This window comes from Trichosurus vulpecula, chromosome 4 (assembly GCF_011100635.1).
Source record: "Trichosurus vulpecula isolate mTriVul1 chromosome 4, mTriVul1.pri, whole genome shotgun sequence".
NCBI classification, from domain to species: domain Eukaryota; kingdom Metazoa; phylum Chordata; class Mammalia; order Diprotodontia; family Phalangeridae; genus Trichosurus; species Trichosurus vulpecula.
In genome coordinates this window covers 399,244,128-399,271,187 of record NC_050576.1, presented here as the reverse complement: position 1 = coordinate 399,271,187, position 27,060 = coordinate 399,244,128, and the positions used below count along the sequence as shown (strand labels likewise).

Here is a 27,060-nt window from a genome sequence, read left to right as displayed (position 1 = left end):
CAGGGCATCATTAGTTTTTAATAAAATGCTGATGTAGCTTCTTTCATCTGTATAAATCTATAGATTTAAGCATGAAGCCCTCCCAAAGTAAAGGAGAAATGTAAGAATTACTTTACTCAAGGAAAAAGCTGTTTAATGGTGACTGATGTTAACTAACTTTAACAGACTGACAATACTAATTGTACTACCCAGAGATCCCTTGATGTCAGAATGGAATCTCAAAACCAAGACCACAGTAAAAGAATCTGACCTAGGTTTTGAATGATTATGCATGTTTCTGCCACCATTCTGGTTTAGTAGAATGATTCTCCAATTTTAGGATTATGCCACCTAGGCTTAACTTCTAGACTAGGGGTTCTTAATTATTTGTGTGTGTGTGACATGAACACATTTGGTAATCTGATGAAGAAGACCAAGGGCCCCTTTTCAGAATGTTTTTGAAATACACAGAATAGCAAAAAAAAAAAAAAAAAAACTAATGAGATTGAAATACAGCTACTAAAATATATATTAAAAAAATTCATGGACCCTAGGTTACAAATCAATGTTCTAGACAGTAGCCCTTACCAACCGTATCTTTCAGGAATGAAGGATTTAGGATTCAGTTCTCAATGGAGGGTGGCTAGAACATGCATCACCGCTATCCCATCTTGGAAAGAATGACTCACTTTTTGTGTTTCTCAAGCCATGCCACACTGTCTGTTAAAAGGCAGGAGTTCTCTGTGACCAGAAGGTCCAGTAAGCTTTCGTGATCCGCTTCTGCATACAACTTGAGCAAAGCAGTGTCAATGTCTTCTTTGTAGCCATTTGCCACTTCTGTGCTACGGACCTCGTTTAAGTAGCTCATGAGGAATCTTTTGCACTTGGTCATCTTCTCCTGGTCCCCTTGGGTCAGCTGGTTCAGGTCTGCATACTCATGCAGAGGGGGGTGAGACCGTGTGAATGAAGAAGTTGTAGGCAACAGGAAGGGGTACAGAGATATCAGCTCCCGGACATCAAGCTGGCCGCTTCTGCAATTACAGTGTCAAACTAAATGAAGCAAAAAAGAAAGAAAGAGTACACATAGGCACACAAAAACAACACTGAGGTTGTGTGCAAACATATACATATTTCTGGTCTTGGAGACATTCTTTTAAAAAAAAAAGACCTATTTATTTGTGAGCTTAACTTGGCACAGATTACAACTTATTTAGAGTTGTCTCTGTAGATATACTTATATATTCAGAACTTAAAACTAATATAAGAGGAAAGAAAGGGGTGATGAGTCATATACTTCCTGAGTAAGGAAGTTGGGAAACCCTGTAAGGATAAAGGTTTCCCAAAGGGGAAAAAAGTCTAAATCAATGTGATGATGAGCAACTTGTTTAAGCCAGGAGGACACAGCAATCTTCAGAACATCTGAGAGTAATATATGGTATTCATAAAGGTGGCAGCTTTAAAGGGCTCTTTATTTCAACCCTCAATCTAACTAAATAAAAACCTCTATAGCATTTATATAGGACTTTAAGGTTTACAAAGCACTTTACATATGTTATCTCATTTGATCCTCAAACTTTTCACAAGTATTTTCTCAAAAGACTTTGGAACCATTTTTTTAAAGAGAGCAAGTAAATGCAAGAAGAGACTGTAACCTTAATTATAAGCTACACTTAATATAAAGGGAATTATGGGAATGTGGGCCCAGATTATGAAGCGGAATGACTTTTACTTCATAATTTGGTTTGTAATTGCTAACCAAATAAAATATAAACTCTTTAACTTGGCATTCAAGGCCCTCCACGATAGCCTTTTCAATCTTACTCCAAACAATTTCCCTTCACACATCGGCCGTCTAGACTAACTGGAGTACGGACCACTCACTGCTTTTGTCATGCATGCTTTACTGCTTGTGTGCCTTAATACCGGTCACTCCAATTCCTAGAATGGTGCTCTTCCACATCCTTACCTGTCAAAACACTCTGTTCTTTTATGGGCAGCTTAGGTGCTATTTTGTCCCATGAAGCTATTCTGTACCTGATTCCCCCAGGTGGAAAGTCACGTCTTCTTCCGTGCATTTCTCACACTACTTTCGTTGCACTTGTATGCATCTTTATTATAGCTTGTATTATGGTTAGCTATATATTTGTCTTATCTCTCCTGTTAGACTGGGGTAAGAACTATGTCTTATCTCACCTTAATATTTCCAGGTTCTCGGATAGCACACTGAACATAATAGGTATTTAATGAATAGTGAATTGAAATTAATCCCTGTCAGCATTTCATGAGCAACTTTCTTTTTGGCTATACAATAGCGTAGAATTTCAAGCAGGAATGAGTAAGATTCACTTTTGATGGGGTAATGGAGAGGGTACAGAACTCAGAGAAAACTAGGTTTGAATGCTGACACCTACTAGCTATGGAAACATGCACGAGTCACTGAATTTCTCGAAGCCTTAATTTCCTTATCTGAAAAATGGAGATAATAATATTGTAGTGCTTACCTCACAGTGTCAAATGTAGAAAGTTTTGCAAACTCTACAATGCTTTCTGTCAGTTACTTTTAGTAGCAGCAGCCATAACATACACCAGTATCAGAAGGAAAACCACAAACCTCTTCTATAGGCAACTGTCTTTCAGCACTTTAAAAAAATGGTAGTAGGTCTCTTTTTTTTGTCTCTTTGTAAGCTGGGTGAAAAGAAAGTATGCAAAGCTGCTGCCATCCCATTGAGCTCAGAGGGCATGGAAAGTGAAAAGTGCCAGCCATGAGGAAGTGATGCACACGGAACCAAGGATTGCTTCAGGATACTATAGCTCCCCTTCTCAGGAGAAAAGAAAAAGAAGAAAAGGAGGAAGAAAGGAAGAAAAGAAGGAAGGAAGGGTGGGAGGAAAAGAAGGTATGCCTTTGAAGAGGGATTAATTATAAAGATGGAGTGTATCTCTAATAGAACAGGACAAGAATTTAAGACAAGCAGGCTTTCCCATTTTTTAATGGGATAGGAGAGAAAGCACATGGTAGAGAAAGCACGGATGTGGGAGTCAGAAAACTCTGGGTTGAATCCTGCCTCAGACAATTACCAGCGATGTCACCTTGGGCAAATCACTTAACTTTTCTGCGCCTCAGTTTCCTTGTCTGACTCCTAAGGTCCTTTTCATTTCTAAAACTATGATCCCATGATCCTATAAAGTCACTATAGGAGGCAAATCCAAAATCCTCCTTGGTGGCCTGTTCTAGTACTTATGTTTAACCAACTAACTTCTTCTTGTTCAATTTTCCATACAAAGAATAAAAGTAACATTAAGAGAGACTGCTCTGGATTTGGAAGACCCAGGTTCAAGCTCCACTCTTGCCTCTTCTGTATTTCACTGAGCCTTTTTCCTCATCTGTAAGATGGGGATAATTATGATAATATTACAGTAACCCATGTGTTACCTATTCAGAGGGTCATTGTGATGCATGAACTTGGCTAAATGAAAAGGGCTATGTGAGTGTAAGTACAGAAGATTGCAGATGTGGAGCCAGAAGGGATCTCAGATTCATCGGACAGACAAGGAAACTAAGACACAGGGAGGTTAAGTGACGAGATAAGTGACAACACGGACGATTAAGTACTAGAATCAGGATTAGAACGCAAATTCCAAAATCCAGAACGTGGGATTCTAAATCCAGGACGTTCTCCACTTCAGAGAGCATGTGGTCAGTGTCCCCCTATTATTAAGAGTTATGAAGGTTATCCTTTTCATTTTTTTTGACAGGTTAAATACCTCAACACCCTTAATAACCTTGCCTTCACAGAAATTGCCATAGTTTGCTCCTCTAATTTCATTCTAATTAAAGCTGCAAATAGTTGGAGAGTGAGGAGATATAAGTCAAATAATCAGCACTAACTCAGAAGGAATAATTGACACTGCTATTTGATGTACAAGATGTAATGGTATTATCAGAGCCATAACTAGCACAGGGTCAGTGGGACTCTGCCCGAGGCGGCTGCACCTCGAAGAGGGAAGGACATGCTGTCCTCTTTGGCAGCTGTGCACCTTGTGGCCCATTACCAGCCATGCTATATGCTCTCCCTCACCTTTCCTGACTGGACTGCCTGTTGTGAAGCGCTAGGCCTGGTGACCCGTGCCACGTACACCCAGGGACAGCAGTGACGGCAGCAAGTGCTGACCTCCCCAGCGGAGGCTTCAGGAGCTTCACCTGCCCTCAAATGAATTTTCCCTGGGGACTAGAATTCCTGCTTATAACTGGTTACTATTTGTCCTACGGCATTATATTCTGACCTTGAAGAGCATAACCTACTTTTTTTGTTCAGGAGGATCAAGGTGATGATAGCTTTAACACCAACATTCCAATTTACCTGAAGAGTTCTTTAGCTTCTAGGAACTGAAGCTGTGCAAACTGTATAAACCCCGCCTGCTGCAGGATTCTTCTGTACATTACCTGCAAGGAAAGAGACGATTTGCATTTCTAAGAGAGAACAAATCATCACTTCTTCGATATCTAATCGATATTCGATTCATCAGTGTGAGAAATTCCCTCTACCAATATACATCAGAAATTCCTCTGTACTTTGGTAGATAATCTTATAAGTTGTATGGTTAAAAAAAAATCATGTGAGTGGCAAACCTTTGGGTGATAAGCCTCCCCAGAGTTAGACAGGCTAGTCTTCCAATGACAAACACGGCCTGTCGCTAGAACCATATTCAAAGCTTTTTCTTCAATGGGAAGCTCCACTGCCAACATCACAGTCAAGGACCCAAGGCTAATGCCACAATGTGAAGAGGCATCGGTATCTGGACTTTAGTGCTCTTTGGCTAAGATCATATCTTTGATTTTAGTCCCTCCTTCCGATTCATCCAGATTCATTTTCCTAAAGGATCACTTTTATCACATCATTTCTCCTATAATAGCTCCTTGTTGCTTATCAAATCAAGACTTCACTCTTCAGTTTGCTATTTAAGTACCTTCCCCAAAAGCATCTGCACTGTTGTTTGTCTAGACTTCTTGCCCACTACTCCCAACAGGCCGATCTCTTTGTCATCCCACATCCCCAATGTGCCATGCTTATTCCATGCCAGATCCAAGTTTTATACTTTTTTCAAGGCCTAGCTCAAAACCCACCTCCTCCAAATGCCCAAAGGAACCAGGCTACCTATCTTCTATCCACAATTATCATTTTCTTAATTCTCTGAATTCTTTTTATGTGGCTTTGACAGAATATCTTGAACCTGTGTATATGATGTCTTAAATTATTCTCTAATTGTTTTGCATATATACATATATAGTATATATATGTATGTGTACGAATATGTCTGTGTGTATATATACATATATAACACACATACATTTCTTGTCTGTCCAATTAGACTATAAGCCCTCTGAAAGTAGGAACCACCTCTTACTTCTGCATATCCTGCTGCAATGGGCACAATCTAGAGGCTTAGGAAATCTGAATTACCCCTAATCCACAGAAGGATTTTCAACTATTTTCTTATTTATAACCAGTTAGTACTTCATAGCAAGAAGTGAAGTATAACTCAATTATTATCTATATAAAGATATAGACATGATCAAAATTATCAAGAAATGTTAAGTAATCATATTTAATGTTTCCTTTCCTTTCTTCCTTCCCCCTGTCTCCCTCCTCACGCATTCCAGCGTCCTCCTTCCCCTGTCTCCAGGGGCTCTCCATACTGGTGCAGACTTAGTGCAAACACCTTATCAGCTTTAACCCACTGAGTCTCAGAACTCCTCAGCTCAAGAAAACCACCAGCCTCAGCCTTCCTAATTTCAGGGGATATAGGTGTAAGCCAGTAACTACCCCTAGCTTAATGATTAATCTTAATCAACTATATCTTTCAGTTTGAACACAGCCTCAGAGGCCCAACACCTTGAGCTAAGCTTAAAGGTAATTGTATTACTGCTAGGGAAAATAGAAATTAAAGCTATGACCCATACCTCTAGTTTATTTCTGGCATTAAATATAATATTTCTTTAAAAAAAATTTTTTTTCAACTAACTAGCATTTGTTTTCTTTCTTTCCTACTTCCCCTTCTCCATCTCCCCACCTCAAACCTCCAACACAGGGTAAAAGAAAAACAAAACCCTTATAACAAATATGGGGAAGCAAAACAAATTCCTACACTGGCCATGTTCAGAAATCTATGCCTTACTCTAGTTGCAGTATTTCATAGACTCAAAAATTTAGAGTTGGGAGGGGGCCTTAGTGGAGAAGGGTCAACCTCCTTATTTTATAGAAAAGAAAAACAAAGCCCAGAAACTTCCATAAAGTCACATAGGTCTTCTGACTCAAAATTCAGCATTCTTTCCACTCTGCCACTACTCCCTTTTGGAATCCCTTATCCATAACAAAGGATTATAAAAATCATGACTGCCCTTGAAGGGATGTTAGAGATCATCTAGAATAGCCCTTTATCTTGATAGATGAAAAAGTGAGGCCCAGAAGTGCCACATGTTTTTGAAAGAGGTAGGACTGGTACCTAAGTCTCATAGCCTAATGTTCCTTTCAGATCTAAAAATATGAATTTGATATTAAAAAATAAAAATGTTGTGGTAAAAGAGAAATTTATAATCTGAAGATTTCTAGATCTATTTATAACATCCTCAGTTCATTTAACTGCTTTCACTACTCTTTCAAGCCCTTCTGTGGGAGAATATATGTATGTTTATGTATATACATATGTATATACACAAACATATATATGTACATGTGTGTATTAGACAGGGTGTCCCAAAACTCTTAGTGACGTTTTAACCTTTATACTAAAACTTTTGGATATTGCATTTGAGTGTGTGTACTAGGCACCGGACTGCTATTTCCTGCTTGATTCTATTTCATTTTCATAGAAAAGACATCCTTTTCCAACCAAGGTGTCAGAATAAATCAAGAGAAAAAATTTTAAAAGCACTCTTTCAACTAGACATTAAGAACCAAAGATGGTACAGTTTTAGAAGGGTGGCTTTAGCCAACAACCACATGATGGCAGCAAAGCATAAGAAAATAAGTAAGGGTAGTTGTCACTTTACAAAATCAATAGGTGTCTGAGAAATTAGATATAAACAAATTAGAAAACAAAAAGCCATCCTGAGTTTCCTCCCCTTCCCTCTATTTGGCGCTTGGCGCAAGCTCAGAAGGGGATGTGGCCCTTCTCCTTGCCCCAGCTAAACCCATCACTTGCGCTTGTGATAATTCCATCCCTCTTCTGGGAACTTTATACATTCTCACCGATCATTCCTACTTTGTGATATTCAATTTAAGAAACACTCAGTGCTGATGTGCAAAGTATTTTGATAGATTGGGCATACAAACCACAAACCTAAACAGGCCTTGCCCTTAAGGAGCTTACATTTTATCTTTCGTAATTAGATAAATTTGGCTATAAAAGAAAAGTTATATAAGGAAAGTTTTAAAAATTACTCATGGGCTGATAAGAGTTAATATTCTAGGCAAAAGAGTAGGATAATCATTTTAAATGAAGATTAGTTAGGCTGCCCATGGGAATACAAAAATTGCCATCTCTAGACTAAATAAAATCAAGGTGATATAATTGCAAATAAGAAAAACTTTCTTGAAGATGCAATGGACTGAGCCTGGTAAATCAAATCCTATTATAAAGACATGAACTTTCAAGTAAAAGGATGGTCAGAAGGTCATTACAGTGAGTCAGTTACAGTACAATGAAAATGCTGTCAGTGGCTAGGGCAGTAAATTTAATCTTAAACAGAAGTTTTTCAGATAAAATTTGTTTGGAGCCTCTTGTTCCCCAATCAGCCATTGGCTGGCTCAGACTAGCAAATCATTTAATCCCAGTTAAGGTGCTCATTGATAGTTAAAGTATTAGACGATAAAGGCTGGAGGTCCCATCCTTTCCAAAGGTATTGCATTTTTAAAAGAGATGGTTTAGGGAGAAAAAAAAAAAGAAACAACTGACAAGGCCGGCCCACACACAGCTAGGGGATTAGGTACAGCAGATACAGTGGTTTTTTGTTTTGATTTTTTACAAACTGAAGGTCGGTGGTGAGCAGGTCAAGTCAATCACTGCCATTTTTTTCTAATAGCATGCGCTCACATCATGTCTCCTTGTCACAAATTCGGTAATTCTCATAATATTTCAAACTTTTTCATTCTTATTTTATCTGTTATAGTGACCTGTTGCAATAACAACTTCGATTTGAAGATCTTTCCCACCCATGAATAGGCCATGAGACCAGTTTACGTTGCAGGAAGCCTAAGTCACGTGTGGTGGGAGGAGCTTGCTGAGAGGAAAAGCAAAGTGTGTCACAGGAAGTGCAGAGAGAGAGCAGACGTGGCTGTGCTGTGAGCGTGTTTGTTGGTGGCAAGGCTCCAGCAGAGGGGTGGACGGCTGTGAGAAAGCGTGGTTCTCTGCGGTGATTTTGTGTATTGAACTCTTTGCTGCTGTGATAGACTGGGCTTACTGGTTTGGGGATCTGGTTCTCTGGTATCTGAACAATGTTTTATTACTTCTGACTTCTATGTGGAGAGTCTCTTATATTTTGCGATATAGAACTGATGAGGTTTAGATTGTGGGAGCCCCCTTGAATCTCCCCACTGGATGAGGTGTTTGCCTGAGGCCATAAGCCTTTCATTATTGCTAGGCCCAAATCTCTAGGCTGGGTTACTCTTAACCTATAAAAGTGTCTATGCCCAAATCTGTTACCTTTAAACTAGCCTACTCCTACACTGTCTGGCATTTCCAGGTAGCCTTCAGCTACTTCCCACCCTTAATCCCATTCTCTTGGTTCCTGGAGTCTGACCTCATCCCATCAAGCTCCTCCTCAAGACCTTCCCCAAACTACTCCTCCCATCACCCCAGGACCACCCTAGAGCTCTCCCACAATCTTTGTGTATATAAGTTTCATCTTGCCTCCATGACGGTGCTCAGATTCCATCTACCTCAGATGGAATCTGGACCGCTTGTGAAAATGAGTGTCACAAAGGTGAGACTTCTTAAGACAAGCCATTATGGTGAATCTATAATAAACTTTGTTTTTCTCTTTGGCTGTGAGAAGGCTTGAGTCAAATTCATTTGAGCAGGACCCAGTGTGTTGGTATTTTGGGGTCTCAAGCACCCCTAAAACATACAGTTCCCTAACCTCTTCAGAACCACATAGGCATTTTGACAATTATCATCTATATTGTGATTACTGCCTTGCTAATACACCCGTGATCAGTGATTTTTGATATTACTATTATAACTGGGGTTTTTTTGGAGGGGTGAATTTAATTGGTAAACGTTGTATGTGTTCTGACTGTTCTACTGACCTGCTGTTCCTGCCTCTCTCCCCTCACTCCAGCCTTCCTATTCTCTGAGATACAATATCGAAATTAGGCTAATTAATAACCCTACAATGGCCTCTAAGTATTTCTGTGAAAAGAAGAGTCAATTGATATGGCCAACGTCATCATTGTCTTACTTTAAGAAACTGCCATAGCCAACCCAACCTTCAACAACCATCACCTTGATCAGCCAGCTACCACCAATACTGAGGCAAGATTCTCCACCAGCAAAAAAGATTATGACTCACTGAAGGCTCAGATGTTGGTTAGCATGTTTTAGCAATAAAATATTTTTAAATTAAGGTATGTACATTTTTAAAGACATAAGACTATCACATACTTAACAGACTGCAGCCTAGTGTAAACATAGCTTTTGTATGCACTGGAGAACCAAAAAAATTTGTGTGACTCTCTTTACTGTGATACTTGCTTTATTGTAGTGGTCTAGAACCAAACCCACAATATCTTCTAGGTAGGCCTATACTGATATGCATGTTATGTTTGAGGTGTGTGTGGGAGAATCAGGTTCTAGACTAAGAGTTAGGGGCCTCTTTTGTATCATAGATCCCTCTGTTAGACTGATGAAGCTCATGGACACCTCAGATTACTATTTATAAATGCATTAAATAAATTATTACAAAATGCAGTTACTAAAATTTAAAAAAAAGTTCAGGAATCCCAGGCTAGGGAATTCCTGATCTAGATGCAATCACAGTTGCTAAAAGGAACTGGGCTGGGGGAGAGGGATCAAAGATATCAAAACTTGTGGTCATTTTCTATCACCCCAATCACCCCACACATAAACATTAAATGGTAGAGATGAGAAGTATAACAGAGCTATGCCACCAACATTAATATTAAAGTAAAGAAACAGAAATTTACCACATCATTACAGATACTATATTGGTACAGGCGAAGTGAGGCTCATATATGCCCATTTCTTGATTAAAATATTCTCTTCTATTTTGGAGACAAAATTGTAGGATCATCAATCTAGCAGAATGAATTTCAAAAGAGGACATTTAGTCCAACTACCTCATTTTAAATTAGCAAACCGTGTCCCAGGATGGTTAGCTTAGCAGGCCCAAGGCCACACAGTTTGGGCTGTAAGGACCAAAGGTAAAATTGGAATTTATGTCCTCCGACTCCAAAGCTGTTGCTATTTCTGTTGTATCATGCTATTTTTTAAAATAAATTGCCGAAAGTCAAATATGGACAAGAGTCTAAATATTAACTGGCATGATTGCCAGGACTGATGTGAGAAAAAAGTTCCCATTAGAGTGATCCAAAATTGGAAAAAGTCTCCTGTTTGTGTCACAACAAAGGCTGGTGACCACCAGGCAGATATTCTGGTTCAGTTTTGAATTGGACTAGACGGTCCCTGAGGTCCCTTCCAACTCTGATTCTGCATAGGAATGTTCTGTTTGGAAATGATTTGGCATCATAGAAAGAACACTGGATTTTGAATTAAACCGTACCTCTGATACTCACTACCTGTGTGATGCTGGGCACTTCACCTCGCTGGGCCTCAGTTTCCTCATGTGGCCTAGATGGCCTCTGAGATCCCTTTTGGTTCCAGAGCTATGATCTAGTGACAAGGTGACTTCTGGGGTCGCTGCTCCTATAAATCCCTACTCTGCTATGTGACCGTATATCACTCCACTGTGGGGAGGAGAGGATGGGGTAGTTTTGAATTATTTCCTAAAACAAAGAGATTAGGCAAGATGATCTCTAAGGTTCCTTCTGGCTCTGAGTCCCATTACCTTTCAACTTACTTTCTGTATCAGAAAAGCTTTCCTTCCTTTATTTAAAAAAGCCTTCTCCCGCTGAGTTATTACACAAAATTGTTTCTCCTTATAATATACATATACACATCTGTACAATTCACTGAATAGAAAGAATGGCCAATTTTTAAAAGGAGAAAAATAAAAACTCCTAGTCAAATTCCTTCAGAACAAAATGGACACAGAAACAAAAACATTTTAAGAGCGAAAATGAAAATCACGGGCTCCTAGATTTAGAGCCAGAAGGGACCTTTGAGCCATTGAGTACAAAACTCTCAATTTAAGGCCCAGAATGATGAAGGAACTACCCACAGTTTACACAGGGACTAAGTGACAGAATGGGTTTCTGAATTCTGGAACTCTGACTCCTGAGGCTTGATATAATATTTTATTTTATAACTTTTTGTTATGCTTAGTGGGGAACAGACACTGCTCTTTGCCCCCAACATCTTGGGTCTTTCCTTCCGTTTTGGCTTCTCAGGCACTCTAAGCAACCCTCTAAGCCTCAACTAAACACTCTGAGACCATGGATTCATGTTCTGACTCTTCACTCTGTCAACCCTATTTCTGCAGGTAACTAGGTTACTTTACTCAGAAAGTAGCAGTTTGTGACTCTTAAATAACAGTGTTATCTCAGGCAAATCTTAGGAACAACTTTTATGAACCTTGAGAATACTTAGTAGCACAATTTCATTACAAATCACCCCTCTGTGCTTCACCTACCAAATGAGGGAGGAGGACCAAATCTCACAAGATCCTTTCAAGTTCAGAAACTCCCTGAATAAGAACTTCCTCTTTTCCTTAATATCACGAAAAGCAAGAAGAGGAAAAGGTAGGCCAGGGAAAACAGGAAGGGGTCAAGGAGGTTGATACACTGGTGTCCACTACTTCCTGGTTTCCCTTCTCTTTCTCATCAGCTTCCGCTATCCCCCATTTACCTGAGATACACCATTAATTAAGAGTTACAAATTGCCACTTTATGACTAAAGTAACATATTTACCTACCCTGAAGGTGAGCTTCCCTTAGTGTGTGAACATTCCTAACAGCGCATTAGCACTGACATTCATCCTCCTTTTAAGTATTGTTACAAACATTTCAAAAGTCAAGTTAAATAATGCTTTCGAACCCAGAAATCCTAAAAAAAAAGCACAAATGACTAAGGGAATTTTATCTTCTAATCTATCGCTATTTTCTTTTTTTTTTTTGGTACTCCACATAGTTATACACACTTTATGTTTATATTTTATCCCTCCTCAGTAAATTCCATGGAGGAAAGGGCTGTCTCCCAGCTAAGTTTGGTATCACCTCATCATCTTTATGCTCTGACAAAGCAGACACTTTAAGAAATGTTGGATAAATTGAATTGATCCATTCACAGATTTAAGTTCAACTTGGATATCACATCAAAAAAAAGCGTAATGTTTAAAGTATCAGATCAAAACTACACTAGTGTTATTTAAAGACTTGAATCAGAGCTATAAGTAGGAATTTTTGCACTTGGTCCACAATAATCACGTTTTTTTTTTTAATGGGGTGGAGTGTGGAATGAAACCCCAAGCCACTGGCACAAAGATCTGGGGAGGAGCTCAGCCCCTAGGGACCTAATATCTTCCAGTACAATGTAGCAAGCACTTATTAGACACACAATTTGTGCAAGGCACTGGGGATAAAAATAAAAACCCAAATCATCTCTTCCCTCGAGAAGCTCGAACTCTACTACAGGGACACATATGTAAACAGATAAATATATAATTATTTTATGAGGGAGACAACACTAAAAACTAGAGGAATCAAGAAAGGCTTCCTTTAGCAGTCAAAACGTTAAGTTGAGCCTTAAAGGAAACTAAGGATTCTAAGGGGCAGAGGTAAGAGGGGAGGGCATTCCAGGTATAGGAAACAGCTGGAATGCCAAGTTCAGAGAACAATAATAGGCTGGTTTAGGACATATAGAAAGTTTGTGAAGACACTAAGCCTAGAAATGTAAACCGGAGTGTGGTTATGAAAGCCTTGGAGGGCTATGCTAAGGAGTTTGTATTTTATTGTATAGGCAATAGGAAGTCACTGAAGCTTCTCAGGCAGAGGAATTGAAGGCAAGACATAGGGCAGCTATGCGGAAGATGGGTTTGAGAGGGGAGAGGCTGGAAGAAGACAGTCCAATTAGGAGGCTTTCGTAATAGTCCAAGCAAGAGGTGATAAGAACCTCAAACAGGGTGGCGGCCAGTGAGACTGGAGTGAGTGGGACAGATGTAAGAAATGCTGGAGGCAGAATCAACAAGGCATAGCAACTGAGTGAACACTGAGGATAAGGAAAAGGGGACAAGTGGAGGATGATGCTGAGCTTGTGGACCTAAGTTAGCAGAGGGACAGCGGTACCCTCAATAGAAAGATGGAAGTTTGCTAGAGGAGCAGGTTTAGGCTGGAAGATATGGAGTGCAAATTTTGAAGATGTTGACTCTGAGATGCTATGGGATACTGAGGCAGAGATGACGTAGGGAGGCAGTAAATGGGAACACGGGAGAGAGATTACGGCTGGATATAGAGATCTGGAAGTCATCTGCAACTAATGGGAGCAGACAGAGAAAAGAAGGGGGTCCAGGACAGACATACCATGGGGTGTATTTACTCTTAGAGGGGGAAATGTGAATGATGATTCAGCAAAGGAGACTAAGAAGGAACGGGCGGCGAGAACATCCGGAAAAATGGGTGTGAACAGTATCAAAAGCTGATGAGGAAATGCAAGAAGGCTGAGGATTGAGGAGAGTTTACTGGACTTAGCAATTAACAGATCACTAGTCACCTCAGAGAAAACATTTCAGTTGTGTGCTAAGATCTGAAGCCAAACTGAAGAGGATTAGAAAATAAATGGGAGGTGAAAAACTGGAGGCGAGTAGAGCTTTTTCTAGGATTCTGGTTATGAAATGGAAGAGAGCTATAAAATAATAGCTTCCTATTTTAACTAATAATCCTTGCTAACTCGGTTTAAATCAGGAAATGTATGCTTGGTTCAGAAGCCCCAGTGTTACAGGCCAGGGGAGGGATGAGTTAATTTCCACACTACCACAACACTAGCCAAAACTGCTGCAATTAAAGACATTACAGATCTTGGGTAGTCTGGATGAACTTTGACGTCAGATGGACTGATCTAAGACCAAGCTGTGAGCAACTCTGAGACAGAGGAGTATAAAAGTTTTTTTTAAGATCTGGGTGAAGACCTCATGAAATCCCATGCAAGCTTCTTGCCAGTAGTTTTTGTTTGTATCTTCCTAAAGTATTTTTTAACTACCTCCATCTTCTGAGAGTTGTTAAATAGGATTTTGGTAAAAGGATTGTTTGTTTGAACCCTTGGGCTCTGAGGGATAGTCATCTAGACACCAAGACAGGTGGCACTGAAGGGGTATTTGAGTGCAAACCCTTGTCCAACTACTTGCCTCTCCCCTAGATCACTAATATTCTTGTTTTCAGTCAGGCATGATTCTGGCTACTCATCTTCCCTTCTTCATTAAGAGAGTGGTGGCAAAAGTCCAGAACCCTTTACCAACTGTTGAAGGTGGTAGGAGAGCATCTTACCTGTAAACATGAACATGGATGCATGCTGAATGAATAGTTTTGCCCCCACAATATGTATTAGGGTAGGTTGGGGGATGACAGCAGAAAGGCACATTGTCAGACACGTGTAGCTCTCTCCTACTGCTGGTGCCCTCCTACCCCCACCCCGAGGCATTCCTCAAGGCCTAAGGGATTATTTGGGAAATTAAAATTTAGGCACCATGGGGAAAAGCCCAACCTTTCCCACCCTCATTACATCTCTATCTCTAAATATCAGCAGGAGAGGATACACAGAAAAAAATGCATGAAGAAAAACTAATTGTAGTCTTGAAGAAACGTTACACACTTAAAGTTTGTGCAAAGAAGAGATTTTTGAACAATTTTAACATGAGTCTTGCTTAAGACAGCTTAGACTCCAGTGCTTTAAATCTAAAACTGATCTAGAAAAATCATTACTTTAAAACAGAAACTATTGTATCTTAGAATGAGAATCAGAAAGTAGAGTTTTTCAATCTTAAAAAAAACAACAACAAATAATTTCTTTTGCTTATTTTTCTCTTATTTTTCATTCACTTTAATTCTCCATACTGTCTGGTATACAACCTCAAAGAATACATATGTCCTTTGTTTCTCCCCAATGCCACAGCAATGACCCCTTATTTATTATGCCCATTAAACAATAGCAGGAAATCTAAGTCATTATATATGTGATTATATTTTATGTACACCATATAATAATATACATAAACCTACATACACATACACAAATATATACATATACATACATACATATATATATATATATATGTATATATATATATATATAAATTCTATCTCTGTTCTCTAAGACATCAGCTCAAGCTCTCTTTGCTCTTTCTAGCACAGCATGCCACTATTTGGCCGTGTACAACTCCTACATGCTAGATCTCTTTTCAGACACATATATATTTTCTCTCTCCATCTAGATCTTAAGCCCTTGTGTCTTATATTTCTTTGTATACTCAAAAGCACTTGGCAATGATGCCTTGCACAAAAATAATATTTACTTATGGATTTCATAATTTTCCCCACCATCATCAGTGGGAGTAATAACACTGCTCTTGCACTGACCCATCAAAGCTGTGTGTGTGTGTGTATGCACATACATATATGATCTATTAATATATTAAGTAATATAATATTTATCTATGTCTTTACATGTAGTTTTGTTACTGTCAAACACAGAGAATAATTTGTACTAAGCTAACAAAGTACTAGCAAGATAGAATTCTTAGGGTCTAATTTAACAAAGGGAGAAAAACGATTCATAATTAACATATTAGTTTTCATATTCAGGTGTGTGCTTAAGGCTTTAAAACATTCATTTTCTTAAATAGATTGAAGATTCCACTTGCCCTTCAAAAATAACTAATTCAGCCAATTTAACTTATTTATTTGCTTAGTAAACGTTTTTTTCCTATAGACTGCAAAGGTAAACTTCAGCCCAACTTGGTTCCAATGATCACAAATTATAACTGACAAATATGAATTGTGCCCTTGATTCACCTCTGTGGGTCCCATGAATAAGAATGATTGGAATGTTTTTCAACTAGGTTTCATTATTGTTTGGAAAGTTAATTTCTTACACGATCAGAAACTACAGACCTGAAATTTTTCTTTTGGAATGTTCCTTCGTGCTCCTTTTGCTAAAACTAAAGCTTCTTCCACTCTTCGACTTGCAAGGAGATCCTGAATTTGTCTTTCAAGGGGTAATGGAACCAAGATATATACTCCTTTACTGGTAGCTACAATCACTCTTCCTGTGCAGAAATATAAAGTTGTTGTATAAGAACAGAAACATTATATTTTACATAATTTTTTAAAACCAGGTTTTTGATACATGGTGCATTTCAAACAACTTTTAATTCAACCCAAATACTTACTAAACTTATACTCTGTGCAAAGCACTGAGTTAAATACAGGAGAGAGAGAGAAAAAAAAAGATATGATGATCCTGTCTTCTTCATGCAGGGATATGATTTGTCTCATCTAAATCTGTAATTTTAAAATACCTAAAAACACTCCATTCTGCTTTTAGTTCAATTAAAATTTGATAATCTTACCATAATTAATGAGTGATTACCCCAGTCCAATATGATTTCTCCCTACCCTGGACCACTACACTGTTTATGTATTGCCTATACCACTTACCAAGACAACAGTACCTCACATTATGTCATTAACTTTTGCAAAGCAGTTTACATACATTATTTCATTTGGGCTTCAATAACCATAGAGACGAGTTTTATGATCTATATTTTACACAACTGGGAAAAACTGTTTCAGAAAGGCTGAGTGGCTTATTGTCAGAATATCAGAGGCAGGATTCTATCTCAGTTCTCTATGACTTCAGGTCAAACTCTCTCTGCTCTTTCTAGTACAGCATGCCACTACTTTGCCACGTACAACTCCTACATGCTAGTTCTCTTTTCAGGAGTATGTGTGTGTGTGTGTACATATATTTGTATTTGTATATGTATTTTCCCTCTCCATCTAGATCCCAAGCCCTTGTGTCATATTTCTTCGTATCTTCAAAAGCAGCTAGCATGATGCTTTGCACAAAAAAATATTTATCGTAATTTTCCCCACCATCTCAATGAGATGAATAACACTACTCCTCCACCCCCTCCCCAACCTTCACCTTCCATGAAACTTAATATATTGTCTGCTATGTATAATTATTAGTACAATATTTCAAAAGATCTATAATTTCATTAATGTAGCTACTCCCTTTTCCTGACCTACACTGAAACTTCTCCATGCTTTAGTTCACAGTTTCATAAATTGTTGTCCTCAAAAATACCAAGTCATTTATCTGGTGACACACCTTTTAGTGCTGAGCCTAAAGACCATCTGTGCAGGACCTGCCAAAGCTTGTGCTCCTGTGACACAGTATTCGAGTACCAAGGGTTAACCACAACAAAAGACCTTAGTGGAGGATATAATCCTTAGACCGTGAACTTTAAAATGCTCTTCTTCTCCTCCCCCCTTTTTAACCAGAAGTTGCCTCTAAATTTAGAGCAAATACATGATGTAGAACAAGGGCTCTTACTTTGGAAGTCAGTTAAAGAGTACTATTGGTAAAATTGCAATGGTCCATCATTTAGAATTGATTCTTTTTTAAATTAAAAAAGAAACAAAAAGGACCTTTTGAGAGTCAGTACATGTTTTTCTGAATTGATTGTTCCAAAAACTAGAGTACAACATTCAGAACCAAAGTACTGCACAGAGCATTTTATATACACCCTTCTTTCTGAAAAGCTATAAAATCTTTACCCTCCTATCTCTTTCAAAAATACTGAGCTAATTAATTAGGCTGGCGAGCAAAATCCTTCTTGTTACTGACAGGGAAATTGAAACACAAAGAGGCCGAGGCTTTACCTAAAGACTGTAAGCAGTGCAGGCAGGATCACTATCTAGTTCTAGCTGCTACTATTGAGAGCCTGAAGATATACTCTGTTGACTCTTGGGAAAGGTCTACAAGCGAGTACTGCTCACCAACTCCCTTTTTATATTAAGAGAAATGTAAGGCTTGCATTTCTAACTGAAAGGTAATTTACAATACCATTCAAAAAGATCAGATTTTTTTTAACAGTAGTTGCTAATTTAATACCTTCAAAATCCTGTAAAATGTGGCCTTCCTTAAAAGGCAGTGTCTGTTTTTGCTGTTGATCCAGCATGCTGTGCACTGTAATGAATTCATCATCTAGAGCTATCACATATGGAAAGCAAATGGCTGCACCAATCACACTCTCTGACCAATGCACAGGGGCACGTTGGGATATCCCGTCGACTGTGGCAAACATGCCTGTGAAAGAGAGAGAGAAAATTAACTGGAACGAAGATTACTACTTAGTGCTGTTTTTATACAGATGTGTCTGACGATACATTTGTCATTCAGTTTTTGCAAAAGGGGCTAGACTGAAGGAAAGGAGGGAAGGTGAACAGTTCAAGGAATTACAAGGCTTAATTCTCTGAAGGGATTATGATATCTTTTCCCCAAGATCTATATTCTAGATTCATTTCTGAGAGGCAGGGATTGTGAATAAGTACAGGGAAGGTGCTTACATCCAATTTAAATAGATTAGTCTTTTGTATTTTAAAGTTTGCTTTGTCCCAAATATTTTTTAACTATGCATATAGTTTGCTCCTAAGGCTTTAGATTTTCTTGACCCTACATATTATTCTCTCTCAACTGTTCTTTTTCAGCATTTTGTGCAACTTATAATTAATTTTTTCATCACATATTGTCCAAAACTGAGATGTCTATTCTCTCCAAACCCACTCCTCTCTCTGATTTGTCAGTGGTGCCACTGTTCACCCAATGTTCCATGTTGTACATTATCAGTCTTCCCCCACCCTAACTGATTGGATGACCACTTTGTGTTGATCCCACTTCTATGGTCTCTCTCCCATCCATCGCTTCCTTTCTACACCCATTGCCACTACTCTGGTACAGACCTTCATTACTACCCCCTTGGTCTTCTGCAATAGTATGTTAACTAATCTTTGATTCCTCCCTTCTGTTCTGCACTCCACATTACCCTTCACATTAAAGCCAAAAATTGGCTTCTTCCTGCATAGATCTGGTCAGGTATCCATGTTGCTTCACTCATCTTTTGTTTCCTGAGAACAGCTGGCCGTACAAAACCTTCCACAATCTGTTGCTACTCTATCTTTTCAGGTGCTACTTCATTAACTCACTCCCCTAGTTATACTCTAGGATCCAATCAAAGAGAACTGTGTGCCCTGAACATTCCTTGGCCTTTCCAACCCGGAGGCTTTTGGTTCAGGTAATTTCTTGTACATGGCAGGTCCTCCCTCCTCTGTTATTTAATTCTGATCCGTCCTTTAAAGTCTAACTCAAATGCCATCTCTTCCAGGAAACTTCTCTGATCTCTCCAGCTTGTAATTCATGTGACCCCTTTCAGACCTTACTTTAACACATTGTTTTCCATCTACCACCTTCTATTTTGTATGATAATTATCTGTGTATCAGTTCTGCCTCACCTACTACCCTGGAAACTTCAAAAAAGCAGGAACTACATTTGACTTGTACACAAAAGCTAAATAAATATAGAACTAAATTCTGAGTTAATGAAACAAAAGCAATGTAGGAGGAGAGCTTTCACCCAAATGTCAGGCAAAGTGAGGAAAATGGTAAGGAAATAGACACAGAGTCAAATCTGGGTTTGGTTCTACTTCAGATCAGCTACATTTGCCCCTCACCATGGTCAGACTGTGGTGTGGAGCACATTCTCATGATAGACACAGAAAGCTGACAGTACAGTAATCCTCCTCAACTGATACCTGCCATAGAATAGTGTTTCCTTACAGGGAGTGAGAAGAAGGGTGGAAGTCAGAGGTCAAAAACAAAGCCTGCAGACAGACAAAAGGAAAGGTGCACCAAGCTTTTGCCAGACTAAAAGAATCACTGTACTGTCTGTACTGAGAGAGGACTGCTGAACTAGCTGCCTGTTTTGGAACCACAGAGGTTGACTATAGGAAGAATAAGATCTCTCCGAAGCAAGACTGCCCCCTCAAACCTCAACAAAGAACAAGGTCAGGCTGAGAAAGTGCCAATGTGATACAGCTAAGAAAAGAGAGTAATGTTAGATCCAGAACAGTACAGAGGGGGGCAGAATCAAGATGGCGGCTGGAAAGCAGGGACTAGCGTGAGCTCCCTGCCGAGTTCCTCCAAAAACCTATAAAAAATGGCTCTGAACCAATTCTAGAACTGCAGAAACCACAAAATAGCAGAGGGAAGCAGGGCTCTAGCCCAGGACAGCCTGGATGGTCTCTGGGTAAGGTCTATCCCGCAAGGAGCTGGGAGTGGAGCGGAGTGGAGCAGAGCCCAGCATGGGCCGCGCGGACCAACCAGACCGGGAGCTGGGAGGAGCGGGTGCTAGTGCCCTGAATCAGTGAGCTGCAGCAGTTACCAGACTTCTCAACCCACAAACACCAAAGACAATAGAGAAGGTTAGTGGGAAAAGCTGCTGAGGACAGGGTGATAGAGTTCAGGGTTCAGCCACCGCCCAGGGGGCAGCAGAGGTGGGGCAGCTACAAAACTACAGCTGCAGTTGCTTCTGGCCCCAGGCCCACCTGGTGGGAGGAATTAAGTGGTGGATCAGAGCAGGAGTGAAGAGCCTGCTGAAGATCTGAGTCCAGTCCGGGTTGGGAGTTCTTGGGGAAGGAGGAGTGCTGGTGTGGCAGAGCTGGCTGTAATAGCTCTGAAATCAACAGCGCATCCCCTCAAGCTTGGAACAGAACAGTATAGGGCAAAAAAGGAAAGTTATGTGACTTGGGAAAAGTTTTGCCTGGGACAGACAGGAAATCAAAACAAGTGACCAAATGGGTACGCAGTGACAATAAAAAATTGCAATAATAAATTACTCCCACTGGCATAATGATATGGAGTTTGTGAAGCATTTCCCTCACAAAATCCTATAAGTTAATATGTTATTACCCTATTTTACACATGACTCCGCACTTACTTGACTTGTTTAGGGTCCCACAACCATAAGTAACAGAACCAGGATACAGAGTAAATGGCATGAAATAGTAAGGCAAAAATAACAATGCGGATGATAATTGTCAAAATGCCTGTGTAGTTCTGCTTCGCAAAGTATACGAGACTCTCCACACAGAAGGGAGAAGTAAACCATTTATTCAGACACCAGAGAACCATATCCCACAAGCCATTCATCCAATATATCAGAGCAGTAAAACATTCAATACCCAATATCACGACATGGAGCCTCACCACCCCAAAACCTCTCTGACCCCCTGCCACGGTCCTCCCAAACACAACCTCACAGGACAGACAAGTCAGCCTGTTCATTTCTAACAATCACGAGGGCAGCCACCAGCAGCCACAGCATCTTTCCCCGCCCCACACCCCTCAACATTCTCTGTGACACACTTTCCTTTTCTTGTTAGGAAGCTCCTTCCACCACCTATGTCTTAGGCTTCCTGTGATGTAAGCAGGTCACAGGGCCTATTAATGGCTGGGAAAGAGTTTCAAATCAAAATTGCCACTACATGGTACTATTCTAAATGCTTTCATGGGCATATGAAGAATTGATTTATTGCCGGGGTGGGGGAGGCCAGGAATGGGGGAAGGTAGTGACAGAATGGCCCATGACTGCCTATGTGTAGCAAATACCTGATGGTGAAAATTCACTCTGCCTCTATAATTCAGTCTTAGAGAGTTGTGTGAAATGCTGGGAAGTTCAGTGCTCTGTCCATGATCATAGAGGTGGGACCTGAACCCTGGTCTTCCTCACTCCAAGGCAGGTTGATGTACACTACACTACCTCTCACTAATTTGAACAATTAGTTTAAGAAAAGAGAAGCTATATGGTGGCAATGCTGTATTTTGATAAGGTCTGCACCTCTGCAAATACAAAAGGATCTCAACTCAGTCACTTCCTAACATGCCCACAACAATAATATAAAAAATTTTGGTTGATTTTCTTGTCCAGGCAGAAATATGGGCTATATGGTTTGAGGAAGAATAAATGAGTATAACAATCTGCAAATGCACTTGAAAAAAATATTTAATTCTTTTTAAAGAAAAAATAAATTGTTTAATTATATATGTATATGTGTATATATATATATATACAATATGTATATATATATACACTATATATACATACACAATATATATATATATTACAATTACTAAAATTAAGGCAAAGGATTCACAATGGCAGCACTAGAGATTGGGCTAAAGTTTTGTTGACCATTTTGCTTAAAAACAAAGGAACCTTATTATATTATGTCCCCTTACTAAAACCTTACTCTCATCTGGGTTGAAAAGAAACAATGTATACATCTAAAGAGGTTTAGAAGTCTTTAACTTTGTTAAATCCATAACTTCTAGAGAGGTGAGAAAATTAGGGGATAGGGTCAGGAAGGGACTTTTAGAAAGGTATGTAGATTAAGAATAGGAGGGTGGGGTGAATAGATAGGATAATAATAGATAAAGGGACTTTTAGAGGGAAGGGTAAAAAATAAGGAATAAGAGGGTAAGGGGAGAAGATAAGGTACTGGGGATAAGGCTGAAAAGACAGGCCGAGAAGGAAAATAGTCAGAAAATAACTGGTAACAGACCTGTATCTTACACCGCATACTAAGATAAGGTCAAAATGCATACATGACCTAGATATAAAGAGAGATTTTAGAAGAAAATCAAAAGAATACAAAACACATTACTTATCAGACTTATGGATAGGAGAGCAATTTATGGATAAACAAGAGACAGAGAGGAAAGTTAGGCAGAAAATGGATAACTTCAATTATATGAAATTATAAAGGTTTTATACTAATAAAACAAATGTAGCCAAGATCAGAAGGAAAGCAGAAAATTTTGGGGAAAATTTATAGACAGTTTAACAAATAAAAATCTCACATTGAAAATATATAAAGAACTTTGTTAAATCTATAAGAATACAAGTTATTGGGGCAGCTAGGTGGCACAGTGAATACAGCATCGGCTCTGGAGTCAGGAAGACCTGAGTTCAAATCCAGCCTCAGATACCTGACACTTACCAGCTGTGTGACCTTGGGCAAGTCATTTAACCCTGATCACCTCACCTCCCCCCCTCAAACAAAACAAAACGAAGACAAGAATACAAGTCATTCCCCAATTGATAAATAGTCAAAGATATAAACAGTAGTTTTCTGATGAAGAAATCAAAACAATTTATAGTCACATGAAAAACTGCTCTATATCATTATTGATTAGAGAAACACAAATTAAACAACTTTGATAAATTATTTTACACTTACCAGATTGGTTAAAATGATAGAAGGGAAAAGTGACAAATGTTGGAGGGGATGTGGAAAAATTGGGACACTAATTCATCGTTGGTGGAATTGTAAAATGATTCAATGATTTTGGAGAACAATCTAGAATTATGCCCAAAGAGTTAAGAAACTACCCATACTCTCTGATCCAGCAATACCACTGCTTGGTTTATTTCCAATGATGATTAGGGAAAAAGGAAAAGAACCTATATGTTCTAAAATATCTATAGCAGCTCTCTTTGTGGTAGCAAAGAACTGCCCACGAATTGGGAAAAATGGCTGAACAAGTTGTGGTATATATGGTTGTGATGGAATACTACCGTGCTATAAGAAATGAACTCAATGATTTTAGAAAAATATAGAGGATCTTACACGAAATAACAAAGAGCAAAATAAGCAGAACAAAAGAACATTGCATATAGTAACAGCAATATTGCTTTAAGAACAACTCTGAGCAAATAAGTTATTTTGAATAATATAAATACCCAAATTAACTATAAAGGACATGTGAAGAAAGATGCTATCTGCATCTAGAGAAGAAACTGATAAATAGATGTATAGAATAATTTTATGTACATATACCTATTTGTGTCTAATGGTAGCCTTCGGGGGTGGGGGGAGTGGGGAAGGGAAGTTAAAAAAAAACGCATAATATTCTATATTTGAAAGGAATAGCAAGTTATGTATAGCAGATCTGAAGTTCCACGTGCAATCATCTTTTTCTCATTGTACTATGTTATGGAAATGTTTGTTATATTCCATAAATTTAAAAAAAAATTTAAAAAGAAAGAAGATATATTGACATGCCCTGCATTTTTCATTTCATGAAAAATGTCTTTGTCTCACTGGCTTGACACCAAGTTGCTGCTCAAAACCCCAGGAACGGTGAAATAGGCTTTGGATGTCCCCATTCACACTTCTCTTTACCACTACTATTCTCTTAACACAAACATTCTAATTTCAATTCAACCAATATTTGTGCAAGGCACTATACGAGGAGGTGAGAAGTGCAAGGTGCTTGGGGCACAAGGTCAAGTTTTAAAAGAGGCACTGCTCTAGAGGAGCTGACATTCTGCTTGGGGTTGGGCTTTACGAACTTAATAGATTAATAAAATGCAATATAATTTGAGGACAGAGAGTATACTAACAACTAATAAAATCAGAGAAGATTTCTAATAAATAGAAGATAGCACCTGAACTGAGCCTTCAATGAAGTGCAAGTCACTAGGAGGCAGAGGTGGGGAAGCTGTGCATGCCAGGTATATGGGACACCCTGAGAAAAAGCAAAGAGGCAGGAGATGGAGTGCCAAGTTCAGAAGTTTAAGAATTATTTTTAATTTTATTCAATTAAAATTAATTCAACATTAAGAATTATTTTTAGAATGACTGATGTAGTAACTGATTCTAATCCCAATAATTTTTTTTTTTAATAGCAGGTCTGGCTATATCAGTCTCCTACTCAAATATACTCCAGGGGTTCCTTAAAAAAAAAAGAAGAAAGCCAGTGGCCAGTATGGCTGTTTAAAAAAAAAAAAAAGACCATGAAGTTCAGTACTGGTTGAACTTGCTATTCAAATAAACATACCAATATTAACTGCTATTAATACTGAAGTCAAACTCACTATCACTATTAAATTAGTTTTACAGCAGAGGTTTTTAGCTTGGGGGTGTCTGAACTTACTTTAAAAAAACATTTTGACAACTCTTATTTCAAGATCATTAATTTCCTTTGAGATCCTTTTGTATTTTATTTTATGCATGTACAAACATTATTGAACTATGTATATACAAACATCACAAATACTGTAATTGTGAGGAGCCCATAGGTTTCACCATAATATCAAAGAGGTCCATGAGACCAAAAAAGTCAAGAACTTCCGCTGTCTTTAGGCACATGGCAAGGATATGTTGAAAGAGGAAATCACACACAAACACACCCCTTCCCTTTTTTTTTTTTTTGGAGGGAGGAAGGCAAGGCAATGGGGTTAAGTGACTTGCCCAAGGTCACACGGCTAGTAGGCATGTCAAGTGTCTGAGGCCAGATTTGAACTCAGGTCCTCCTGACTCCGGGGCCAGTGCTCTACTCGCTTCGCCACCTAGCTGCCCTGCCCCCTCCCTTTTTGAAAATAAACTAGCTACTAAAAACTAAGGGAAAAGTTGCTAGAAAAGAAACAGAAAATATAGACCTGGAACTGAGGTTTCAGTTTTTTAAAGCTGGCTTTAAGGTAGAACCTACACTTTTATTGCCATTTGGATAATGAAAAGATTTCCTTAGAGATACGAATTTTTAAGGTATGTTAGCAAAAACTAAAACTAATTTTCTTAAAAACCAATCCCACTGGAAAGCGCTACAACCCTCCTTAATAACAAGAAAAGAAATTGCTGCTTTTGTCAATGAAGATTCATACTGACAAAATTCTGATTTTCTTTTCAAAAGAAACTAAAGGCACCACTCCTACATTTCACCAATGGTTAATAAACTAACAGAAAAGACAGTAGGTATAGGAAGTGAGGGTTACTGAAAATGCCATCACATCTTTCTTACCTAGTCCTCCAGGCCCGGCCAGCAGAAATTCTTGTCTCCCTATCCTCTTCACGATTGGCTGTCTCTCTTCACTGCAATATGGGAACAGATCCTGGGAGGCCCCTGTGTTATAATTCAGTATGATGTACTGTGTAGTGAGCGCCAAGCATAAAAAGTGGCCATCCACAGCCACAGCAAATGGCTGCTCTGGGGTTGACACTTCTTTTACAATCTGGACTCGGTCTTCGTAGACCATAAACATCTGAATGGTCCTCCGTTTGACTGAAATGATGCAAACCTCCACACAAAAGGGGTCCCCACTCACGGGGTTCTCATTTAAAGCAAAAGTCACTGCCCCTTTTATGCGAGCACCTGAAGGGATGGGTTCGAGGTTCATCATGTTAACCAAAGCAATGGTATTGTCACAAAGCACCAGGAGCCTATTTAGGGCTGATGCTGCTTTCAATTCATTCACTGGCTTCTTGAAACCCAGATATTTGTGCCGCTGCTTTGTGGCTGAGAAAGTGACCTTTCCAGTTGGTGACATATTTTCCTCCAATAGGAAGTGGTAGATGAAACATTCATTGGTACCAACATAAAGGTTCTTTCCACAGCACTCAATGCATTCAATATTGATGTGATCTTTGTCGCCCATCAGGAGCTCCCGCTCGATGGCGGAGACCAGTCTGAAAGCCTTGATGTTCATCATTTCTCTCAAATGATCTACTGGAAAAGAATGAAGACAGGCATTTTAATCTGCAGTAGCAAAAAGTCAAACAAAAGTGTTTTAGATCGAGCTATAAATAAACACAGTCTCATAGATCAGTGGAGCAGACCGAATATAAAAAAGCAGCAGGAAAAAACTGAACTCAACTCAACGCTGAAAAAATCTGAGAGTACAAATTACTTTGGAGAGTATTCCTCATTTGACAAGAAGTGATGAGAAAAGTGATTGGAAACAATCTGGCAGAAGTCAGGTTTAGAACATCTTAAACCATATACCACAATGCACTCAAAATTTAGATCATTAAAGGTTACAAGATTAAAAGAAAA

At 39.0% G+C, this 27,060-nt stretch overlaps 1 protein-coding gene across 1 annotated transcript in view; it reads right to left on the bottom strand.

Annotated features, from left to right (window-relative positions):
- The window catches only part of TGFBRAP1 (transforming growth factor beta receptor associated protein 1), a 66,724-nt gene that overhangs the window by 20,440 nt on the left and 19,224 nt on the right, over nt 1-27,060 (bottom strand). Inside the window, exons 3-7 of the mRNA XM_036756329.1 lie at nt 26,029-26,733; nt 18,283-18,477; nt 16,275-16,429; nt 4,338-4,420; nt 669-1,010 (exon numbers count right to left, since the gene is read on the bottom strand). Of these exons, the coding sequence (XP_036612224.1) occupies nt 669-1,010; nt 4,338-4,420; nt 16,275-16,429; nt 18,283-18,477; nt 26,029-26,716 (1,463 nt within the window). The 5' untranslated portion in view covers nt 26,717-26,733. The remainder of the gene's footprint in view (nt 1-668; nt 1,011-4,337; nt 4,421-16,274; nt 16,430-18,282; nt 18,478-26,028; nt 26,734-27,060) is intronic.